We start from the raw sequence: 21,787 nt of genomic DNA on the forward strand, positions 1-21,787 counted from the left end.
AGAATAAAACTGATCTATTTTTTTAAAATGCAAGCCATTGCTTCTCTAATTTATCTGACAAAGTGGGCAGCTTAAATTCTGTGAAACATCTTTATAAAGTTTATGAGCTTTTTATTCTACTTCTGGTGAGCCGTGGTTGTTGCTGTTTATGAAGCAGCATTGTGTGATTGGTATATCAATATGCTTCTACAATGAGCTTTTTCTTTGTTCGAGTTGGATTGTCTGGGGAAACATCCCAAGTCTAGCTGGTATCAGTGGGGAAGTTAATCACATGATAATAACTATAGCTTGGGAGAGTGGCACATGCAGCTATAAAAAGAAATGAGGGGAAAAAAAGGAATGAGGAATATCTTTACGTACCTTGATGACTATGGAGAGGTCATCAAGATTGTTAGGTTAAAAATCAGTGGATAAATATGTGTATAGTGCACTTTTGTTTACCTAAGAAAGAGGTACTCGATGGAGTGTATCCTTGAGAGGTCCTTCCAGGTAAGTATGTAAAATAGCACATCCTATCACTGTCTCTTCTCTAACTTTGCTTTATTTTTCTTCAAGGCACTTAGCACTTCCTGACATTATGTTACATAATGACTTGTTTATTGTACCTCTTCACTAGAGTATAATCTGTATATGGAAAGGAACTTGCTTATTTTGTTTACCATTGCATATCCAGCTTTTACAACAGTACTTGGCATGTAGTAAGTGGTCAGCAGATACTTGTTGAATGGATGAATGCTTAAATCCTTCCAGGTATATTTGGCACTGTCCAGTATTTGGGCATCTGAAGGTTGGCAGAGTTGTAAGGAGTACTGCCTTTTCTTGGCCCCAGTTGGTTTCCTAGACATGAGGTGTTTGGTCCTTTTATAGGGAGATGCAGGAGAAGCAGCATCATACAGGCTGAGGTTTGGGCACAGCTAGTCAAGACTAAGGCAAGACCTAAGACTGCTCCAATTCTGAGATGAAACATATATTAGAGCTGTCCTGTGAAGCCTTAAACCAGGAATCTAGGGGTAGTAAGAAAATTAAGACAAGACTGATATAACTCCCAAGGGGAAATGATATAACTCCAAACCTAGACCCCCTTTTCATTCTACTTTCAGTTCATTTGTTCATTCAGTAATCGAATGCTAAGTGTTAAATCTAGGTAAAAGAAACACAGAGGAAAATAAGTCAAATAATAACCCTGCTTTCATTTAACTCACATTTTAAAGGGGAAGGACAGACAGTCAATACAAACTAGTAACTTCTTACAGCGTTCAGGGCTAGGGAAGAAAGTAAAAGAAGGTAGTGGAATAGAGAAGATGGGAAGAGAGAAATTGAGCACATAGACTATTTATATCCTTGAATCTTCATGTGAATTAGCTCAAGGTTTGGGATGCGTCTCACCCTACACATTTTGGAAGCTGTAGGGGTTCTTACTGCAGTGAATTCAAGAAGACAGAGATAGCAGAATAAAATCAAAGGTGGACTTTCTTAATCAGAGGTTTTTCCCCAGACCTATTATTACTTGGTAGGAGTACAATACATACAATTATCTTCCATATTATAAAATATTGTTTTAATAGTAATTAAGTTGTTTAATGAGTTTAATTTCCACATTTGTGCCTGTGTTGTAATCACTAGTGATTAATTAAAAAAAAAAAAACCAAGTTTGCACAAGGCAATAATCTGAATAATACATTCCCAGGTAACTGGGAATTAACCTGTAATTTTCCTTCTATAAATGATTTGATTATCAGAATGTACAGTAGGTGTACTGTAAATTTTCTTCAAATAATTAAAATTGTATGGGTAATATGAACACTTTACATATCAAAGAAACTAAAGTAGAACTTACCTTTGGCTGGCTGTGGTAGCTCATGCCTGTAATCCCAGTGCTTTAGGAGATTGAGGTGGGAGGATTCCTTGAGCCTAGGAGTTTGAGACCAGCTTGGCAACATAGGGAGACCCCATCTCTACAAAAATTAAAAAGTAAATAAAATTACCTGGGTATAGTGGTACATATTTATGGTCACAGCTACTTGGGAGGCTGAGGTCGGAAGATTGCTTGAGCCCACGAGGTCAAGGCTACAGTGAGCCGTGACAGTGCTACTGTACTCCAGCCTGGGTGAGAGACCGAGACCTTGTCTCTAAAAACGAAAAACAAGCAAACAAACAAAAACTTAGCTTCAAGATTTAAATATATAATACTTGTTTGTAAGCTTTAAATATAATTGACTTAAGTAACTTACAATTAATCAATCACATTAGCTGAGATAATATAGACAAAGTTTGGCTTAAACCCTCAATAGTAATGTGTTCTTGTATAGATAAGAGTTTTATGAAAGTGATACTGTTCCCTAAAAAAACCCATGTTTGGGTGTGATGGCTCACACCTGTAATCTCAACACTCTGGTGGCCGAGGTGGGAGGATCGTTTGAGCCCAGGAGTTTGAGACCACCCTGGGCAACAAAGTGAGACCTCATCTCTAAGAAGAAAAGAGAAAAAATAAACCAAAAAAACTTCATTCTATTATTTAAGAAATATTTACTTCTGCTATTCCAGGCACTGTGCTAGGTACCAAATGTGCTTTGAAGAAAAGAGGCATTGTCCTTGCCTTTGTGGAGTGAACAGCCATGTAGGAGAAATATACTGCAAACAAATATGTTTAGAATTTGTGATAAATACAAAAAAAAAAAAGCAAAGAACAGATTGTTGTGAGAGAATTACCGAAGAAATATTTTGATTTTGATTGGGGAAGTTCAAAAACTGAAGGATCTGAGATTTTATCTTTCTTAAAAAGGCTAAACTGCCATAGTTTTATGAATATTGTCCGAAGACATGAGACTCCTGCGTTAGAGAAAAAGAACTTTATTACAACACAGCAAGAATTATGAGCATTAGCATATTGTGTTTTAGTTTCACATGCCTCCAAATATTACAGGGAGATATGACATGGGCCCGTGTAGATGGTACGTGTACAGAGAGATTGCATGGAAGGTAAGGAACTTTGAGCTTGAAGAAACTACCACTTTTGTAGTGAATAGTAAACAAGTCGGCTCTCTGTCTGCAGGATGATGTTACTGTGTCTCTCAAGATTTCTTGCCAAATACAAGAGCAAACCCAGGGCCTCACATTATTGGCATGCCCTGAAAGAACTTACAGGGTTACTTGAGGCCCATGGGGGATTGCTGGTTTATCAGGGAAGAGGGAGGCCAAAGAAGTTTTCTCGGAGATAATTTCTCTTAAATAGCTTTACTGAGGTATAGCTGGCATACAATAAACAACACATCTTGAAAGTATACAATTTGATATGTTTTCACGTATGAGTACACCCCTGAAATCATCACAAGCAATCAATGAGCATATTCATCACTCCCAAAAGTTTCCTTGTACAGCTTCGTAATTACTCTCTCCACTATCTCCCTTCTGCATCCCCAGGCAAACACTGATCTGCTTTTTGTTACTCTATGGTAGTTTGTAGCTCCCAGAATTTTGTACAAATTGAATGATTTAGCATATATTATATATTCTTATTTGTTTGGCTTCTTTCACACAGCATGATTTTATTGAGATTCAACTATATTGTAATTTGTTTTTGTTGCTGCATATTATTCCATTGCATGGATATATTAGTTTGCTTATGCATTGGCCTGTTGATGGACATTGAGTTGTTTCCAGTTTTTGCTACTACAAATAAAGATACTGTGAATATTCAGGTACAGTTCCTTATGTAGACATATACTGTTATTTTTTTTTTGGATAAATATCTAGAAGCAGAATGATGTAACAATATTTAGGTATATAGTTAACATTTTAATGAAATGCTAAATTCTTTTGCAAAATGAGTATGCAATTTTTAATCTCCATAATTTATATAAGAGTTCTAGTTCATTTATCCTTGCCAATATTTGATATGGTCATTTTTTTTTTTTTTTTTTTTTTGTAACAGAGTCTCACTGTGTTGCCCAGGCTGGAGTGCAGTGGCACAATCTCGGCTCACTGCAACCTCCGCCTCCTGGGTTCAAGCGATTTTTGTGCCTCAGCCTCCCGAATAGCTGGGATTACAGGTGTGCACCACCACACCCGGCTAATTTTTGTATTTTTAGTGGAGACGGAGTCTCACCATGCTGGCCAGGCTAGTCTCAAATTCCCGACCTCAGATGATCCATCCACCGCAGCCTCCCAAAGTGCTGGGATTACAGGCACAAGCCACAGTGTTTGGCCATGATATGGTCACTCTTTTTAATTTTAGTCACTTGAACAGTTATATAGTTGTGTCTTGTGGTTTTAATTTACATTTCCCTATTGACTAAAGAGGTTGAGCATTTTTTTTCATGTGTTTATTTGCCATTCATATACCTTCTTTGATAAAGTTCTCATTTTTGAAGTTAGGCTATTTTCTTATTGAGACTTGAGAGTTCTTTATGTGTTTCAGATACAAGTGCTTCATCAGATATATGTGAAATTGATATTCCCTTTCTGGGGCGTGTCTTTTCATTTTCTTAGCAGTATTTTTTTTGAAGAGCAGACACTTTTAATTTAGATGTCCAGTTTATCAAATTTCTTTTATGGACCATACTTTTGGTTTCATATCATGTCTAACTCAAGGACAGAAAAGTTCCCTCAGATGTTTTCTTTTAGAAGATTTAATCTTTTTTAAGTTAATTTTTGTATAAGGTATAGGGTGTGGGTTAAAGAGGATTTTTTTGCATATAGCTCTTCAGTTGTTACAGTATCATTTGGTGAACTCTACCCTGTGTCCACTAAATTGTGTCTGCACCTTCGTCAAAATTCAGTCTCCCAGATATGTGTGGGTCTATTTTTGTACTCTCTATTCTGCACCATTAATCTATGTGTCTGTCTTTACCCCAGTACCAGTGTATTGATTATTATAGTTTTGTATGTCTTGAAATCAGATCATATTAGTACTCCAACGTTGTTGTTTTTCAAAGTTGCCATGACTATTGTGGGTTCTTTGCATTTTCATATGATTTTTGGATCATTTTTTCAATTTCTACTAAAAGAAAGCCTGCATTGATTTTAAATTAGATTGCATTTAATATATAGATTAATTTAGGAATAATTTACATTTAACAATATTGAATCTTTGAACTATGAATGTTATCGCTTTCCATTTATGTAGGTCTTCTTTATCTCAGCATTGTTTTTGCAGTTTTCAGTGTGCACCTATTTCCCCTTTTGTCAGATATATCTAAGTATTTCATATTTTTTGTGCTATTCCAAATTGTATTCTTTTAAAATTTCAACTTCTGATTGTTCATTGCTAGTATATAGACATACAACTGAATTTTGCACATTAATCTTATATCCTGCAACTTTGCTAAATTCAGTTATTATGTTAACTGTAGTAGCTTTTCTCACAGATTCCGTCAGATTTTCCATATAGATACTTGTATGTTGTCTGTCTAAAAAGACTGCGTGCCTTTCCAATCTGAATGTCTTATTTACTTATTTACTTAGGCCTCTGTACACTGGCCAGAACCTCTAGGATATGTTGATTAGAAGTGGTGAAAGCTAACATTGTTGTCTTCTTGCTGATTTCTGAGCAAAAGTATTACTTATTCTCTTAAGTATTATATTAACTGTAGTTTTTCATAGATGCCTTTTATTAGTTTAAGGATGTGTTCCTTTCTGTTCCTAGTTGACTGAGAGTTTTATTAGGAGTGAATGTTAGATTTTTTTTTCAAATGCTTTTTCTTCATCTATTGAAAAGAGCATACGCTTTTTCTTTTTAGTTTGTTAAAAGATGAATCATCACATTGATTGATTTTAAAACATTAAGCAGACCAGGTATGTTGGGTCATGTCTGTAATCCCAACACTTTGGGAGGCCAAGACAGGAAGACTGTTTGAGCCTAGGAGTTAAAGAACAGCCTGGGCAATATAGTGGGACCCCATTTATTTAGATAGATAGATAGATAGATAGATAGATAGATAGATAGATAGATAATTAGATAGATAGATAGATAGATAGATGTTATTATATATATGTAATTCCAGGTGTGTGTGTATATATATCTATGTATATGTATGCCAACTATGAATTTCTGATATAGATCTCCTTGGTCATGATGTATTATTCTTTTTATATATTGTTTGACTAGATTTGATGAAATTTTGGTTATAATTCTTGCATCTATCTTCATAAGGAATATTGTGTAGTTTTTATTTTTCTTTTAATATCTGGTTTTTATGTCAGGGCAGTGCTTGCCTCAGAATGAATTGGGAATTGGTATAGAATTGCTTTTATTTGTTTCTTAAACTGCTTGATAAAATTCACCACTAAAGTCATCTAAGCCTGAAGTTTTTCTTTGTGGAAAGATTTTTAACTAAAAGAATCAACAAGTATAGTGTTATTCAGTCTATCTATTGCTTCTAGAGTGAGCTTTGTTAGTTTGTATCTTTCAAGGAATTTGTGTGTTTCATGAAAGTTTTCAAATTTATTCACATAAAGTTGTTCATAATTCCTTTATTACCCTTTTAGTATCTGCAGAATATTTTGTAATATATAATGAGATCACCTCTGTTATTCTTAGTATGGATTATTTGTTTCTACTCTTTTTTCCTAATCCATCTGGCTAGAAGTTTGTCAATTTTACTTATCTTTTCAGAGAACCAGTTTTTAGTTTCAGTGTTTCTTGTTTTCATTTTCTGGTTCATTATATCTGTTCAGAGCTTTATTATTTTATTTCTTCTGTTTACTTTGGTTTTTATTTGCCCTTCTTTTTCCATGTTCTTAAAATGGAAGTTTAGGTAATTGATTTGAAACTTTTCTTCTTTTCAAATGTAAGTATTTGCATAAATTTCCCCCAAGTAGTCCCTTGTTGATATCCCACAAATTTTGATGTGTTGTGTTATAATTTTCATTCAGTTCAAAATACTTCTAATTTCCCTTTTGATTTCTTTTTTGATCCATGGGTTATTTAGAAGCATTTTGTAGTTTCAAATATTTGAGGATTCTTTTCAGGTATCTTTTTGTTACTAATTTCTAATCTAAAACTATTTTGGTTAGAGAACAAGCTTTGTATGGTTTGAAGCCTTTTCGATGTATTGAGACCTGTTTAATGGAACCAAATATTGTTGATCTTGGTACATACTCCATGTGCACTTGAAAAGAATGTGTATTTGCTGTTTTGCATGACGTATTGTATGAATGTAAATTAAGTCAATTAGGTTTTAGCGCTGTCGAGTTTTCTGTCCCGATTTTCTGTGTACTTATTTTCTTGATTCTTGAAAAAGGAATTGAAATCTTCAACTACAATTGTGGGTTTTTCTATTTTTATATAGATTGTGTTTCAAAATATATGGCCTGCATATCAAGTGCAGTGAGTCAAAGTGGAAAATTATTATTATTAGCATTACTATAAAAGACCTCATTAGAACACATCTTTGGTTTGCCTTATAGTATGGGTTATTTGGAACAATATCTTCATATGCAGAAGAAACATTTATTTACCACATTTTATTTTCATTTATCTAATTCATGTTCTTGTTTTGCTTGGCAGCTTCTATGTTTTTGAAGCAGGCATTTGAAGGAGAATACCCCAAATTATTACGTCTTTATAACGACTTATGGAAGCGTCTTCAACAATACAGTCAGAATATCCAAGGAAATTTTAATGCAAGTGGAACTACAGACCTCTATGTTGACCTACAACACATGGAAGATGATGCACAAGATATATTCATACCAAAAATGCCAGATTATGAGTATGTTTCTTTAATTTGACCTGTAGTTGGCATCTTAATTTTATATTTGTTTTAAATTTTATCTTTTATTTTTATTTTAAATTATAAATTAAGTATACACAAAGTCTCTAAATATTTGTAATGTATTTGTATACCTTAAAAGACTTTGCAAGACTTTTAACTGAAAAAGTCAATTTTCACCCTTGGTTAAACACTTCTGGCTCCTGCCGGAGTCAATTTTAAAGTGTAACACTAAGTAGGATGATGAGAAGCTAGAAGATGATCATGTTGTGGTCACTGTATTTTAATCGATGTTATAATATACCTATAATTACCTCAGACGGTATCATTTATTGATGGACCACTTGCATAAATGTGTCATAAAAGGAACTTGGGTGTTCAGAAACGACAGGGGAGATAAATCTTATGCTGGGATAGGTTCTCAATGTGTTAAGAAAAAGTGGAGTGGATCACTAGGTCTGGAGTTCGAGACCAGCTTGATCAACATGGTAAAACCCTGTGTCTACTAAAAATACAAAAATTAGCTAGGCATGGTGGCGCTCGCCTGTAATCCCAGCTATTCGGGAGGCTGAGGCAGGAAAATCCCTTGAACCTGGGAGACGGAGGCAGCAGTGAGCCGAGATCACGCCACTGCACTCCAGCCTGGGTGATGGAACGAGACTCTGTCTCAAAAAAAAAAAAAAAACAGCAGAGGGTAGTTATCACTTAGGTATTTGTAGGGGATTGGTTCCAGGACCCATTGGGAAGTTCAAGTTTCTTATGTACAAATGACATAATATTTGCATGTAACCTGTGCACATCATCTCTAGGTTACCTATAATACCTAATACAATGTAAATGCTATGCATAGAGTTATTACACTATATTTCTTAGAGAATTATAAGAAAAAATGTGAATAAATGTTTCATTATAGCCACAACTATTGTAGACGTAACTAGGTTTTCAATCCATGGTTGGTTTAATCCTTGGATATAGAATTTGCAGAAACGGAGGTCCAACTGTATAGTCAAAATTACCCCTGAAAATCTCTTAGGTCACCCATGAATATAGTAGTATAGCCATATTTAGGAGCCATATTGGAAACCAATATACAATCTCAGCAAGTTTAGCCTGCCCAGCTTTTCCTCCAAAATTGAAAGAGTATTTTAAACTTTCAGTTTGAGCATCAGATCAAGTGATTGGCTTTCACACCTTTCTTTAAACACTAGAATCATATTTATTGTGTCAACGCTGGCTAAAGCAGTAGCAGTTTCTTATCACCTACCATGTAAGAAAAATGTTGGGTAGACTCATGGGTGCTGTTTAAACAGTTGTTTGTTTCTCTTTTAATTTTATTCCTAAATCTAGTTGAATTTGTGTCCCGTATAGTTAGAAGCTCTGACTAGCAGAATACAGTATGTAGAAGTTCTGACAAGTGCTGGGCAGTGTGACACATGCTTGTAATCCTAGCTACCTGGGAGGATCTCTTGAGCCTAGGAGTTAGAGGCCATCCTGGGCAACATAGTGAGACCTTGTCTCCCTTTAAAAAAAAAAAAAAAAAAAAGGAGTAGTTTTGACTGGCAAAATAAATGGCCATTATAGGTTAGAATCATAAAATGAGACCAGATTATCTTCTCAATAACTCTTTTATAATATGCAGATTCAGTAAGGCCTAATAGAGAAGGCAAAAGAGAACAGAACCTATGTCTGTTGACCTACAAAGATTTAATTATATATCACATTTTTTAAAAAGTATATATAAAATAGCAAATAGAGCATTCTATTTCTGCCTTAGTTTTATTTTTAAACCTATGTGCATGCACTAAAAAAGGTCTAGAAATACACAAAGCAAACAGTAACAGTAGTTTATTTCCAGGAGGTGGAATCCTAATTTTGTATTTTCTGCTTTTATGTAAAAGGAGTACATGTTACTTGTGTGAAAGAAAGGAAAAGAGAAAAAAGGAAAGAGAGGAGGGAGGGAGGGAAGGAAGGAAGGAAAGAAGAAAGAAAGGAAGGAAGGAAGAAGGGAAGGAAGGAAGGAAGAGAGGGAGGGAGGAAGGGAGGAAGGGCACAAGGAAGGACACTTTGGAAGGCCAACGTAGTCGGATCACCTGAGGTCAGGAGTTGGAGACCAGTCTGGCCAAAATAGTGAAACACTGCCTCTACTAAAAATACAAAAAATTAGCCAGGCGTGATGGTGCACGCCTGTAATCCCAGCTACTTGGGAGGCTGAGGCAGGAGAATGGCTTGAACCTGAGAGGCGGATGTTGCAGTGAGCCAAGATTGTGCCACTGCACTCCAACCTGGGTGACAATGCAAGACTCAAAAAATAAAATAAAACGGTAAATTCAATGGAGGGAAAACAAATTAGAGCGAAAAAAGCCACTGTGTTTTCACTAATAGGATATTATTGTCACTTTTTGGAGATGAATTCAGTAAAGTGATTGGTGAGGAAAACAAGATATAGGAGCCATATTCCAAGATGTCAAAAAATCATGAGGGTTCAAGGACACAAACAAGGAAGAGTTGAGTTTTCATAGATGGAAGTTGCCAGTGGAGAGAAAAAGAGATGGGAGATGTAAGAAAGAAAAGAGAACAAATGGAACCAGGCCCTAGAGGAATCAGCACAGAATCAAAACATGAATAGCCAGGGTATCATTTTTCATGATTCATTACTCGTGTCAAATTTTCAGTAGTGATAATTGCTGTGAAGAAAATAAAATAATGCTATAGAGTTGCTTACTATATAGGATGTCAGAGAAAGCTTCTATGAGGCGGTAACATTTGACCTTAGATCTAAATAGTGTGAAAGAATCAACCAGGGGAAATTTAGAGTAAGGTTTTTGCGGTCAGAAGAACAAATTTAGAGGCCTTAGGAAAATTAAGGCTGGGCGCGGTGGCTCACGCCTATAATCTAAGCACTTTGGGAGGCTGAGGAGTTCAAGACTAGCCTGGCCAACATGGTGAAATCCTGTCTCTACAAAAAATATATATACACACACACATATACATATATACATACACACACACACACACACACACACAAATTAGCCGAGCATGGTGGCACATGCCTATAATCCCAACTACTCAGAAAGCTGAGGCAGGAGAACTGCATGAACCCAGGAGGTGGAGGTTGCAGTGAGTCGAAATCGCGCCACTGCGCTCTAGCCTGGACGACAGAGCAAGACTCCGTTTCAAAAAAAAGAAAAGAAAATTAAGATGAGGAGGTTTGAAGAACAGAAGAACAGAAAGAAGCCAGTGCAGCTGGAACATAGTGAACAAAAAAGGGAAGTGTTTAAGATTGGATCAGAGAGGAAAGGAAATGTGAGATCATGTAGAGCTTTATAGGCAATGGTAAAGGGCTTGGAGTTTATCCTAATAAAGTGAGAAACCATTGATTTAGAGGAATGATGTGAACTGATAAACATGTTAAAATTAGCACTCTGACTGCTATGTAGACAACTAAGGGGGGCCAGCACAGAGTTAGGGAAGTGGAAGATGGAAGCTATTTTGTTTATCCAGATAAGAGATGATAATAACTTGAACTAGGATGAGCAGATAAGGTGGCAATTTGGTCAGATTGATTCAAGATGTATTTTTGAAGCAGGATATATAGAGGGCAAGCCATTGATTTGAGAGGACAGGGGAATCAAGGATACAACTAGTTGGTGGAAGACTGAGTGGTTAAGATAGGAAGAATTTTTTCAAAGCATTGTATTTAATACATTGTATTTAATTCTTTTGAAACTAGTGAATTGAAAATGCAAATAGAGTTGTTGAAAAGGTAATTAAATATGAGTCAGGGCTAGAAATACATACTTGGAAGTCATCATCATGCACTTTTCTTTCTTTCTCTTTTTTTTTTTTATTTTGCTCTGTCACCCAGGCTGGAACCTCTGCCTCCTGGGTTCAAGTAGTTATCCTGCCTCAGCCTCCTGAGCAGCTGGGATTAAGGGCGCATACCACCATGCCCGCCTAATTTTTGTATTTTTAGTAGAGACAGAGTTTCGCCATTTTGGCCAGGCTAGTCTTGAACTCCTGACCTCAGATGATCCATCCACCTCAGACTCCCAAAGTGTGGGATTACAGGCCTGAGACACCTCACCCTGCTATCATCATGTACATTTTTTAAAATCATGGAATTGGAAGAGATTACATAGGGAAGATATATACAGAGAGAGAAGAGAGAGCCTTGGTCCAAGAAAGGTACCAGCATGTATAGATTAGTCAGTGGAGTGGCAGCTTACAAAGGAGACAAAGACAGAAAAAATGGTGAGATAGGAGGACAACTTAAAGCAGTGTGGAGCCCCAAAGAATGAGTTCATTTAAGTTGGAGTCTGGAAATGGTCCTAAGAGCAAACAGCAAGAGGAAGCAGCATCTATTCACGAAAGTCTATGAAAATTTGGTCAGAAAAACTGGAGCCTATGGTATTTGAGCCAAGATTGTGCCTGTCTTACCCACCTCAGCTTAGGGAAATGGAGATTATTCTCTAGATTGCAGTAGCCAAGAACATAGGGCTCCCTCTCTTCTAGCTCCAAGCTGGAAGGCTCTCTTCCTGGGAAGAGCAGGGCCTCAACATTATTCATAATGCCCTCAGCAGAAAGTTGCTGAGGCTGACTTTCAGGTAAGTGAGGTCAGGAGTAGGGAGCTGCCATATTGTGCCCAATTCCCACGTAATGAATGGGTCCTTGAGCATGGCAGACTCAAAGTACTGGGGCCCTAATTACCTTTGCCTGGGCTTTTGAAATAGTGATTCTTTGCCAGGAAATATAAACTGAAAGGACCTCGTGCAGTTGCCTGCCACCAAGTGCTCACTTCCTAGAATGAGGTTATTCCCAGACCAAACTGAGGGTTGGACTGCTATTTCTTGCTGCCCAATAACAAGATGCAGATTAGCTGGAGAGGAGGAGAGTTTTTTATTTCTATAACCAGTTGCAGCGATAAGGCCCGGAAAATATCGCCACACCAACTCAAAATTACAAAGTTTTCCAGAGCTTATATACCTTCTAAGCTATATGTCTACATGTAAGTGCATTCATCTAAAGACATAAATGATTAACTTCTTTTAATCTATAAGTTCTGAGTCTTGAAGACCTTCCTCTGGAGCCTCAGTAAATTACTTAATCTAAATGGGTCCCAGGTGCTGGGGTGATTACTCTTATCTTGTCTCCTACGAAATCATGGAGGTTTGGGGAGTTCTTTAGACCACCTATAAACTTGTTTGTGGAGGCCTGGAGAGTTTCTTCAGATCCCCAATAAAACTATTTTAATCCTTAATGGGTCCTGTTAAGAAATCCTTCGTTATCTTGTCATGCTTTAAGGCCCAGGAAAGATGTAAGCAAAACTCTTGGGGGACTTTTGTTATATCCCAGCCTTTGTATAAAGACACTGACTCTCTCAGCTTTGAATATTTAACTTAACCATTCAGTCAGTGCAAAAAGTTGTTATGGAGGCCTACATTGGTGAGACCTGACCTTCTACAAGGTGTCAGTCAGATAGAAGCTTGCCATTTCCTCCACCCTCAGGTCCAGAGCCCTGGCATAAAAATTTTTACTTGGGTAGAGGCAGGCAATAAGACAGGTCCTGGGTCAGGCGTGGTGGTCGCCCAGCACTTTGGGAGACCAAGGTAGGCAGATGGCTTGAGCCCAGGAATTTGAGACCAGCCTGGGCAAAACAGACTCCGTCCACAAAAAATTAAAAAGTTAGCTGGGCTTGGTAGTCTACACCTGTAGTCCCAGCTACTTGGGAGGCTGAGGTGGGATGATCACTTGGGCCTGGGAAGTCAAGGCAGCAGTGAGTGGTGATCATACCACTATACTCCAGTTTAGGTGAGAGAGCAACACCCTTTCTAAAAGAAAGAAATAGAAAAAGAAAAGCAAAGAAAGGAGAGGAGAGGAGGAAAGGAAAAAGGAAAGGAAAAGAAAGGAAGAAAGAAAGAGAAAAACAGCCCCTAATCTCTTCCCAAAGTAAATGACTTCATTTGCAACAGAGCCTAGAGAAGTTTAAACCTAAGGGTATTCTCAAAAAAACCCTGGAAGTGTGGTGAAAGGCAATGGGAGGAGACTTGTAGATCTAGTGAAGATAGCTGAAGGTAAACTAGCTCTGAGGAGAGATCTGGAGAGTAAAACAGCTGGGAGGACCCCTCCTGGAATCAGAACAAATATCAAACATGACCTCAGAAACTGTTCTATCAAAGGAGCTACGGTTAGCTCCTTTGTAGATGGGTTTGTAGAGGAGTTTATGCCTCAAGGCATTGTTGCAAATGTAGAGCAGTCAGTTAGTGGAGTTTAGGTGTGGTCAGAAAAAAATGACAAAGATAATCCTGCCGTTAGTACTGCCATCTCAAGGTGACTGTTAGCATACCCAAAGCTGTGTCTAGCTGAGGAACATCAGAGATTTAAGACTGGGGGGGGAGAGAGAGACTTCATTAAAATATTCCAGCCAATAACTAAACAGATAAAAAGCAAACAACAATAACAAGCCCTAGAGCTGGGGGGACCAGTACCCAGGGTTACAACAGTGTATCTAAAATGCCCAGTTTTGGCTGGTTGTGGTGACTCACGCCTTCCTTTACTTCTGTGAATAGCTTTGAACTGGCAGAAATAAGAATTCAGCAACTTGAAGCTAGGTTGATAGAGATTACACAGGTCAAAACACAGAGAGAAAAGAATGAAGAAAATAAACAGAGCCTCAAGGAAATGTGGAATACCATTAAGAATACCAACGTCTATGTTATAGGAATACCACAAGGAGAGGAGAGAGGTAATGGAGAAAAAAAACTTGAAGAAATAATGAATGAAACCTTCCCAATTAATTGAAATACAATAGCCTATCCATCCAGGAAGCTCAAGTAATATTAATGCAAAAAGATCCACAAACAGATACATCATAGTAAAAATGTCAGAAGTCAAGGACAAAACCCTGAAGGCAGCAAGGGAAAAACTGTTCATCAGCTGGGTGCAGTGGTTCATGCCTGTAATCATAGCGCTTTAGGAGGCCAAGGCAGGAGGATCACTTGAGGCCAGGAGTTCAAGACTAGCCTGGGCAACATAGTGAGACCCTGTCTTTACCCACTCCCCACACCCCCTTCCCAAATACAACTACACTTCACTTATAAGGGAGTCCCAATAACATTAACAGCTGACTTCTCAGCAGAAACAAAGGATGCCAAAAGGTAGCGGGCTCAGATTGCTCAAAGGAAAAAAAATGAGCCAAGAATCCCGTGTCCAGTAAAGCTGTCCTTTCAAAAATGAAGGCAAAATACTTTCCTTGATTTAAAAAAGAGAATGTGTTGCTAGCATTCCAGCTTACAAGAAATACTAAAGAAAGTTCTTCAGGTTGAAGCAAGTGACCCCAGATAATTTGAATCCCCACAGAGTAAAGGTAACTATGAAATTATAAAAGAAAATATAAACACACATTTTCTTCTCTTAACTGACCTAAAAAGCAATTATATGAAATAATATGTATAGAATGTGTAAAACAAAAAGTGTCTGAGACAGGTCTCTATTAATTTAGAGGTTTATTTTGCACAGGTTGAGGATGTGCCTGGGAAAAGGAGACTCTAATCACTGAAGGATCTGTGACCTAGATTTTTTCCAAAGAGGGTTTTGAGGACTTCAAGATTTAAAGGGGAAAGAGTGGGCAGGAAGAGAAGGGGAAAAGAAAAAAGTGGGGAGGGTAGGTAGTGAGATAAGTGGTCACGTTCTTATGAGGCTTTGATTAGCACTCACTGAATCCACATGTTACATGTGAAAGGAGAGGGTACAGGGTCAGTTATGCATTTGTCTCATGTTCAGCAAATCTGCATTTGTCTCATAGTGGGCAGTAGAATTATCTCTAATATTGTCATTGTCCCTATATGTGAAGATAAGCTGTTAATTTACAGGATCAGGGTGAAGGAGGCCACCTGGAGAGAGATGTGGCCTTCCATCGTACAGCTGTTTGGGAACAAAGGAAAGGAAGTTTTTTTGCATAATTCAATTTCCAAGCTTAACTTTTATCTTTGGCATAGCAAGTTTGGGGTCCCAAGATTTAATTTTCCTTTCATAAAAGCATTGTTGAGACTATAACATTTAGAAATGTAATATGTGCCTAATACATTTGCAAATAACCTCACACAGGAGGTAGGTAGGAACAAAGCTGAAATTTGCTAGGAAATGGTGACAGATAGTAAAGTAATAATTATAGCAATTCATTGTTGGGTTTATTAACATTAATGGATGTAATATGTATAACAACACCACAAAGATAAAATATTTAGGAATAACTTTAACAAAAGGAGTGCAAATTTATACTCAGAAAACTGTAAAATATTGTTCAAATAAATATCTAAATAAGTAGAAAAACACCTCATATTCATGAATTGCAAGACTTGACCTTGTTAAGATGGTAATGTGCCCCAAACTGATATATGTCAATTCAGTACCGTAACTATCACTATCAGAATCTCAGCTGACTTCTTTGTAGAAAGTAACAAGTGATTCTAAAATTCATATGGAATTTGAAGGGACCCAGAATAGTTAAAACAATATTGAAGAAGAAGAAGAATGTAGGAGGGCTCACAAGAAATTTTAATCCCAATGCTATAGTACTGCCTGGCACAAGGATAAACATAAAATTGAGAGTACAGAAAGAAACCCATAAATCTATGGTGAGCTATCTTCAAAAAGTGTAAAGACCATTCTTTCAATTGAGAAAGAATTATCTTTTACACAAATGGTGCTGGGACAGCTGATAGTGACATACAAAAGAATGAAGTGGTGCCCTTCACACCATATACAAAAATTAACTCAAGATAGATCAAAGATCTAAATATTAGATTAAAAATATAAAACAAGGCTGGGCACCGTGGCTCATGCCTATAATTCCCAGCACTTTGGGAAGCCGAGGTGAGAAAATCAATTGAGCCCAGGAGTTTGAACCCAGCTTGGATATAGGGAGACCCCATCTCAACCAATCAATCTATACAAAAATGTACATATATATATATATATATGTTAGAAAACGTATGGGTAAATCTTTATGCATTAGGATTTGGTAAATAATTCTTAGACATGACACCAAAATCACAATCAACAAAAGACAAAATGATATATTGGACTTTCTGAAAATTAAAAACTTTGCTGCTTCAAAGGATTATCATCAGGAATGAGTGAAAGTATTTCTGACTCATATATCTGGCAGTTGACTTGTTTCAGAATATATAAAGAACTCTTTCAAATCAACAATAAAAAGACAAATTACCCCATTAAAAAGTGGACAAGGGATCTGAGCAGACATATCTCCAAAAAACATAGATGACCAATAAGCACATGAAAAAGATGGTCAGGAAAATACAAATCAGAACCACAGTGAGCTACTACATCACACCCCCTCGGATGTCTGTAAACAAAAAGACAAATAGTAGCAAGTGTTGGCAAGGATGTTGAGAAATTACTGTCCTCATATGTTGCTGGTGGAAATCTAAAGTGGTGCAGGGCCTTGGAAAAGGGTTTGGCAGTTCTTCAAACTTTTTTTTTTTCCTTGAAACTGGGTCTTACTCTATAGCCCAGGCTAGAGTGCAGTGGTGCAATCACAGCTCACTGCAGCCTCTAACTCTCAGGCTCAAGCAGTCCTCTGCCTTACCCTTTGAGTAGCTGGGATTATAGGTAAGCACCACTAGCTGGGATTACAGGCATGCACCACCATGCCTGGCTAATTATTTTATTTTTTTGTAGCGCCATGGTTTCACTTTGTTGCACAGGCTGGTCTTGAACTCCTGGGCTCAAGGGATCCTCCCGCCTCAACCTCCCATAGTGTTGGGATTACAGGCATGAGCCACCATGTGCGGCCTCTTCAAACTATTAATATAGTTACCATATGACCCAGCAATTTCACTCCAGATGTATACCCAAGGGAAATAAAAACATATGTTCACATAGACATTTGTATGCAAATGTTTATTGCAGCATTATTCCTGATAGCTAAAAGATGGAAACAACCAAATGTCTGTCAACAGACAAATGGGTAAACAACATGTGCTATATTCATACAATGAAATATTACAATTAAAACATATACAATATTACCCATAAAAAGAAATGAAGTACTGTACATCCTCCAATGTGGATGAACCTTGAAAACATTATACTAAGTGAAAGAAGACAGTGAAACACACACATACACAGACACACACAGTATGTTATCCCATTCATATGCAAATCCAGAATAGCAAAATCTATAGAAACATAAAGTAGGTTAGTGATTGATTGGGGCTGGGGATGGAGTGAGGAAGGTGGAGTGTTATTGTTAAAGATACAAGAATTCTTTTTGAGGTGATAAAATGTTCTAAAATTGACTATGGTGATGATTGCACAGATCTCTGAATATACGAAATTCATCAAACTGTATACTTTCAGTGATTGAATTCAAGTGGTGGTATGCTATGTAAATTATATATATGAAAGTTGTCAGATTCAACATGGAGTCACTTGTGTCAAATCCTGACAAAATAGAGCTGGGGGAGGGTCATGAAGGGAGAGCTGTCACACATGATTTGCCTGATAACAAGAACTATCACAAGAAATTTTTCTGAACTGCAGCTTACTACACAAGTCACACAGCGACAGCTAACCACTTACACAAGAACATTTGCCTGACACACTGTCTCACAAGCCCAATCCAAACTGCAAGGGCCTAACCATAACACTAAAATTACACGTCCTACCTTGCAATTTACTGACACCAGTCAGAACTCACCAGCTCTTATATAAGATGCTGCCAGTGCCAATAAACTTTTTTTTGAAAACAACTTGTATAACTTCCTCTTTCCCCAGTAAACCCCAGCCTTTCTTTTGTTTTCCAAACATACCAGAGGCCACCCTGTTCTGTGTGTAGGTTCAAGATAGCAATCCTGCTTCTTGTATGTTATTTCCCATTAAAACCTTTTTACTTAGAATACATCTTTATATAATTTTTTTATGCTGACGTATCTTTTTTCTTTAAATGACACATAATATTTATACATATGGAGTACAGAGTGATGCCATGATACATGTAATGTATAGCCATCAGATCTGGGTAAAAAGATAATGGGATAAGAAGAGACAGATTAAATTATTCTGGGAATTTTTTATTTTAAAAAAAGGAATGAAGCTACCTCTTTCATTGAAATAATAAGAAAGTCACAGAGAATAGATGAAGTTGTAAGAGGGGAAAAAATGAGAGAAGTGCCAAGTTGAGAAAGGTCATGGCCAGTGGTTTTGCTCTTAGGGTAAAACCAAGAAAAAAGTCACCTATAAAGATTGAAGAGTTGCAAAAGTAGAATTTTAGGTTATTACTTTGACCTTCAGGTTTCTCGATATTAAAGAGGTTTGTATAAATGTCCAGTAGAAATCATTTTTTTCTCTGCAGTACTTGGCCAGCTTAGCAGCAGATACAGAGAACATCTCAGTAATATTTTCTTAGAACTTTGAAAGGAAGGTGAATTGGAAAAATCAGGGTGCTAATGAGAGCACCTTGAAATGATGGCTATGGAAAAAGGATGATATAGACCTGGTGGACTGATGGAGGCTGGAAGCAGGAAGGGGTCACGTAGCATAAATTACAATAAGGTCAAATAACAAGTTTTTTAGAGTGAAATATACCACCCTTATAGATACACAAAGCTCGACATGACTCAGTCCATCTGTTTTCTCTGATGTTATCTTGTACTACCCTCCTGTTACTTGATCTGCTCCTCTGGGCAACACACTCAGGTATGGTCTCTCCTCAGGGCCTTTGTACTTGCTGTTCTTTCCTCATAGAAAGCGATTTCCCTGAAAGTCTACACAATTTGCTACCTCTTTTCCTTCAGGGTCCCTCGGTAAGCCTTCCTTTGCCTCATCCTACCTAAAATTGGATGAAAAAGGAAAAAAGACTTAAACATTATTCTCAATCTTTCTTGCTTTATTTTTCTCTTAGCACTTATCATATTCCATATTTAACTTATTTTAAATTTTTTTTTTTGTGTATTTCTCTCCTGTTACTATGTAAGCTTTAAGAGGACAGGGAATTTTTTTTTTTTTTTTTTTGACAGAGTCTTGCTGTGTCGCCTAGGCTGGAGTGCAGTGGCATGGTCTTGGCTCACTGCACCCTTTCCTCCTGGGTTCAAGCAATTCTCCTGTCTCCGTCTCCTGAGTAGCTGGGATTACAGGCACGTGCCACCATGCCACCAGGTCCGGCCAGGAATTTTTTTTTAAACCAAGTTCTCTACTATAGTTCTGTACCTAGGAAATACTTGGCAAATACTGTAGTGACTTAATATTTGTGGAAGGGAAAGTAGAGATAGAAGGTGGGGCATGTAGAAAGTTTCCTTTAAGCTTGAAGATCTTAGAAGTGGAGCAGTTCAAAGTGATGACTCAAATTTGGAAGCCCCCTAGTAAAGCCAAAATAAAAGTTATTATAAATGTAGACTTTTAATATAGGACATGTTTTAGAAAAGATGTTTGACATTGTAGTCACCAAAGATCTTTAATGGTAGATTTGGAGAATGGGAAAGTGCTCTTATAATTCAGTGCCAAAATTTCTGCAGAAGTGGTAAGAGGCTTCTGAGGTCAGTAGATGACATGAGTACAAATAGTGACATTTAAATAGATGGCTCAGACTTCAACAGAGGATTGCTTCAGACAGATTTAGATACTAAGTTATTTCATGCTCCCATCGTGGTCTTGGTATCTTCATCTATTAAAGAAATTATTATAATTAACATTTTACCTGCCAATTTCTTCACAACTCTAAAGCGCTCTTAATCTCTATCTTCCCAGCACTTTACAAAGTGCCTGGTGCATAGTATTCTCAGTAAATATGTGTTGAGTGAAATACTTATCGAATGAGAAAATATTAAGAGATAACTATGGAATTATGATGTTGGAGCCAAGAGCATTCTGATCTCTAGGTCTTATCAGTTCACCAGAAGGGTGAGAAAAAGAGAAAGCCAAGTTTCACATACATGAAGAAGCAGGTCAGATGTTTTAAAGGTTAACTTTTTAGATGAAGGGAAATTTGTTCTTTATAAAAGAAAAAAGATAATGCAAAAGCTGGTAGAAGGATTGTAAACAGGGATGATGTGAGAAGACACTGAATTAATTATAGGAGTAAGGAAACATGAAAATAGTGGTTATAGACATTTGATAGTAATTGTTGAAAGAAAAGTGTAAGATCAAATAGTTTGACTACTAAATGAAAATCAGCATGATTTCAGGATACAGGAAGATAAAAGATACAGGAAGTGCAAGCAGGAAAGAAATATTTCTCAGGTTAAGTTTGATATTGTGAAGAATATTATAAAACAAAGAACTCTACTTGGGAATATTTACATGATTTTAGGACTTTCACAAATACTTTTTATTTTGTCTCACAAAATAACTCAAAAGTGGAACACAAAAATGGAAAACGTAAAACCTAAGTCTGTACACTTCCCTCTCAGACAGTGAGGTTTATTAGGGAGGCAGCTGTGGATGGAAAGGGCCAAGCTAATGGAGCAGGTCTCTGCAGGCTGGTCTCTCTTCCCTATGCTTTGATAACTCCGTAAGTAGGATTTGCAAGTAAAGGCATATCCCCCATTAGCATTAATAGGATTTTACTGTTACTCCTTTAGTTTAAGGAAACAGATAATACAGTAGGTTTGGTGCATATTATTGTGCATTGATAGTGGGGACTTATGTAGAAATTAAAATGTTAATATAGGCCAGACACAGTTGCTCACATCTGTAATCCCAGCACTTTGGGAGGCTGAAGCAGGTGGATCACTGGAGTCAGGAGTTTGAGACCATCCTGACAAACATGGCAAAACCCCGTCTCTACTAAAAATACATCCATTAGCCGGGCATGGTGGCGGACAGCTGTAATCCCAGCTACTTGGGAGGCTGAGGCAGGAGAATCGCTTGAACCCAGGAGGTGGAGATTGCAGTGAGCCAAGATTGCACCACTGCACTTCAGCCGGGGCAAGAGTGAGACTCCGTCTCAAAACAAACAAACAAACAAAAAAGTTACTATAGTCCTGAATGTTTAATTGTGAAATATATTTGTAAATATGTACATTGTAAAACAAATTATTTTCTTTTTCTTAATATAG

The 21,787-nt window shown here is 37.2% G+C and overlaps 1 protein-coding gene across 1 annotated transcript in view; it reads left to right on the forward strand.

Annotated features, from left to right (window-relative positions):
* The window catches only part of COG5 (component of oligomeric golgi complex 5), a 368,980-nt gene that overhangs the window by 267,703 nt on the left and 79,490 nt on the right, over window positions 1-21,787 (forward strand). The window contains exon 12 of the mRNA XM_050785204.1: window positions 7,508-7,712. Coding sequence (XP_050641161.1) covers window positions 7,508-7,712 — 205 coding nt within the window. The remainder of the gene's footprint in view (window positions 1-7,507; window positions 7,713-21,787) is intronic.

This window comes from Macaca thibetana, chromosome 3, assembly GCF_024542745.1.
Source record: "Macaca thibetana thibetana isolate TM-01 chromosome 3, ASM2454274v1, whole genome shotgun sequence".
NCBI lineage: Eukaryota > Metazoa > Chordata > Mammalia > Primates > Cercopithecidae > Macaca > Macaca thibetana.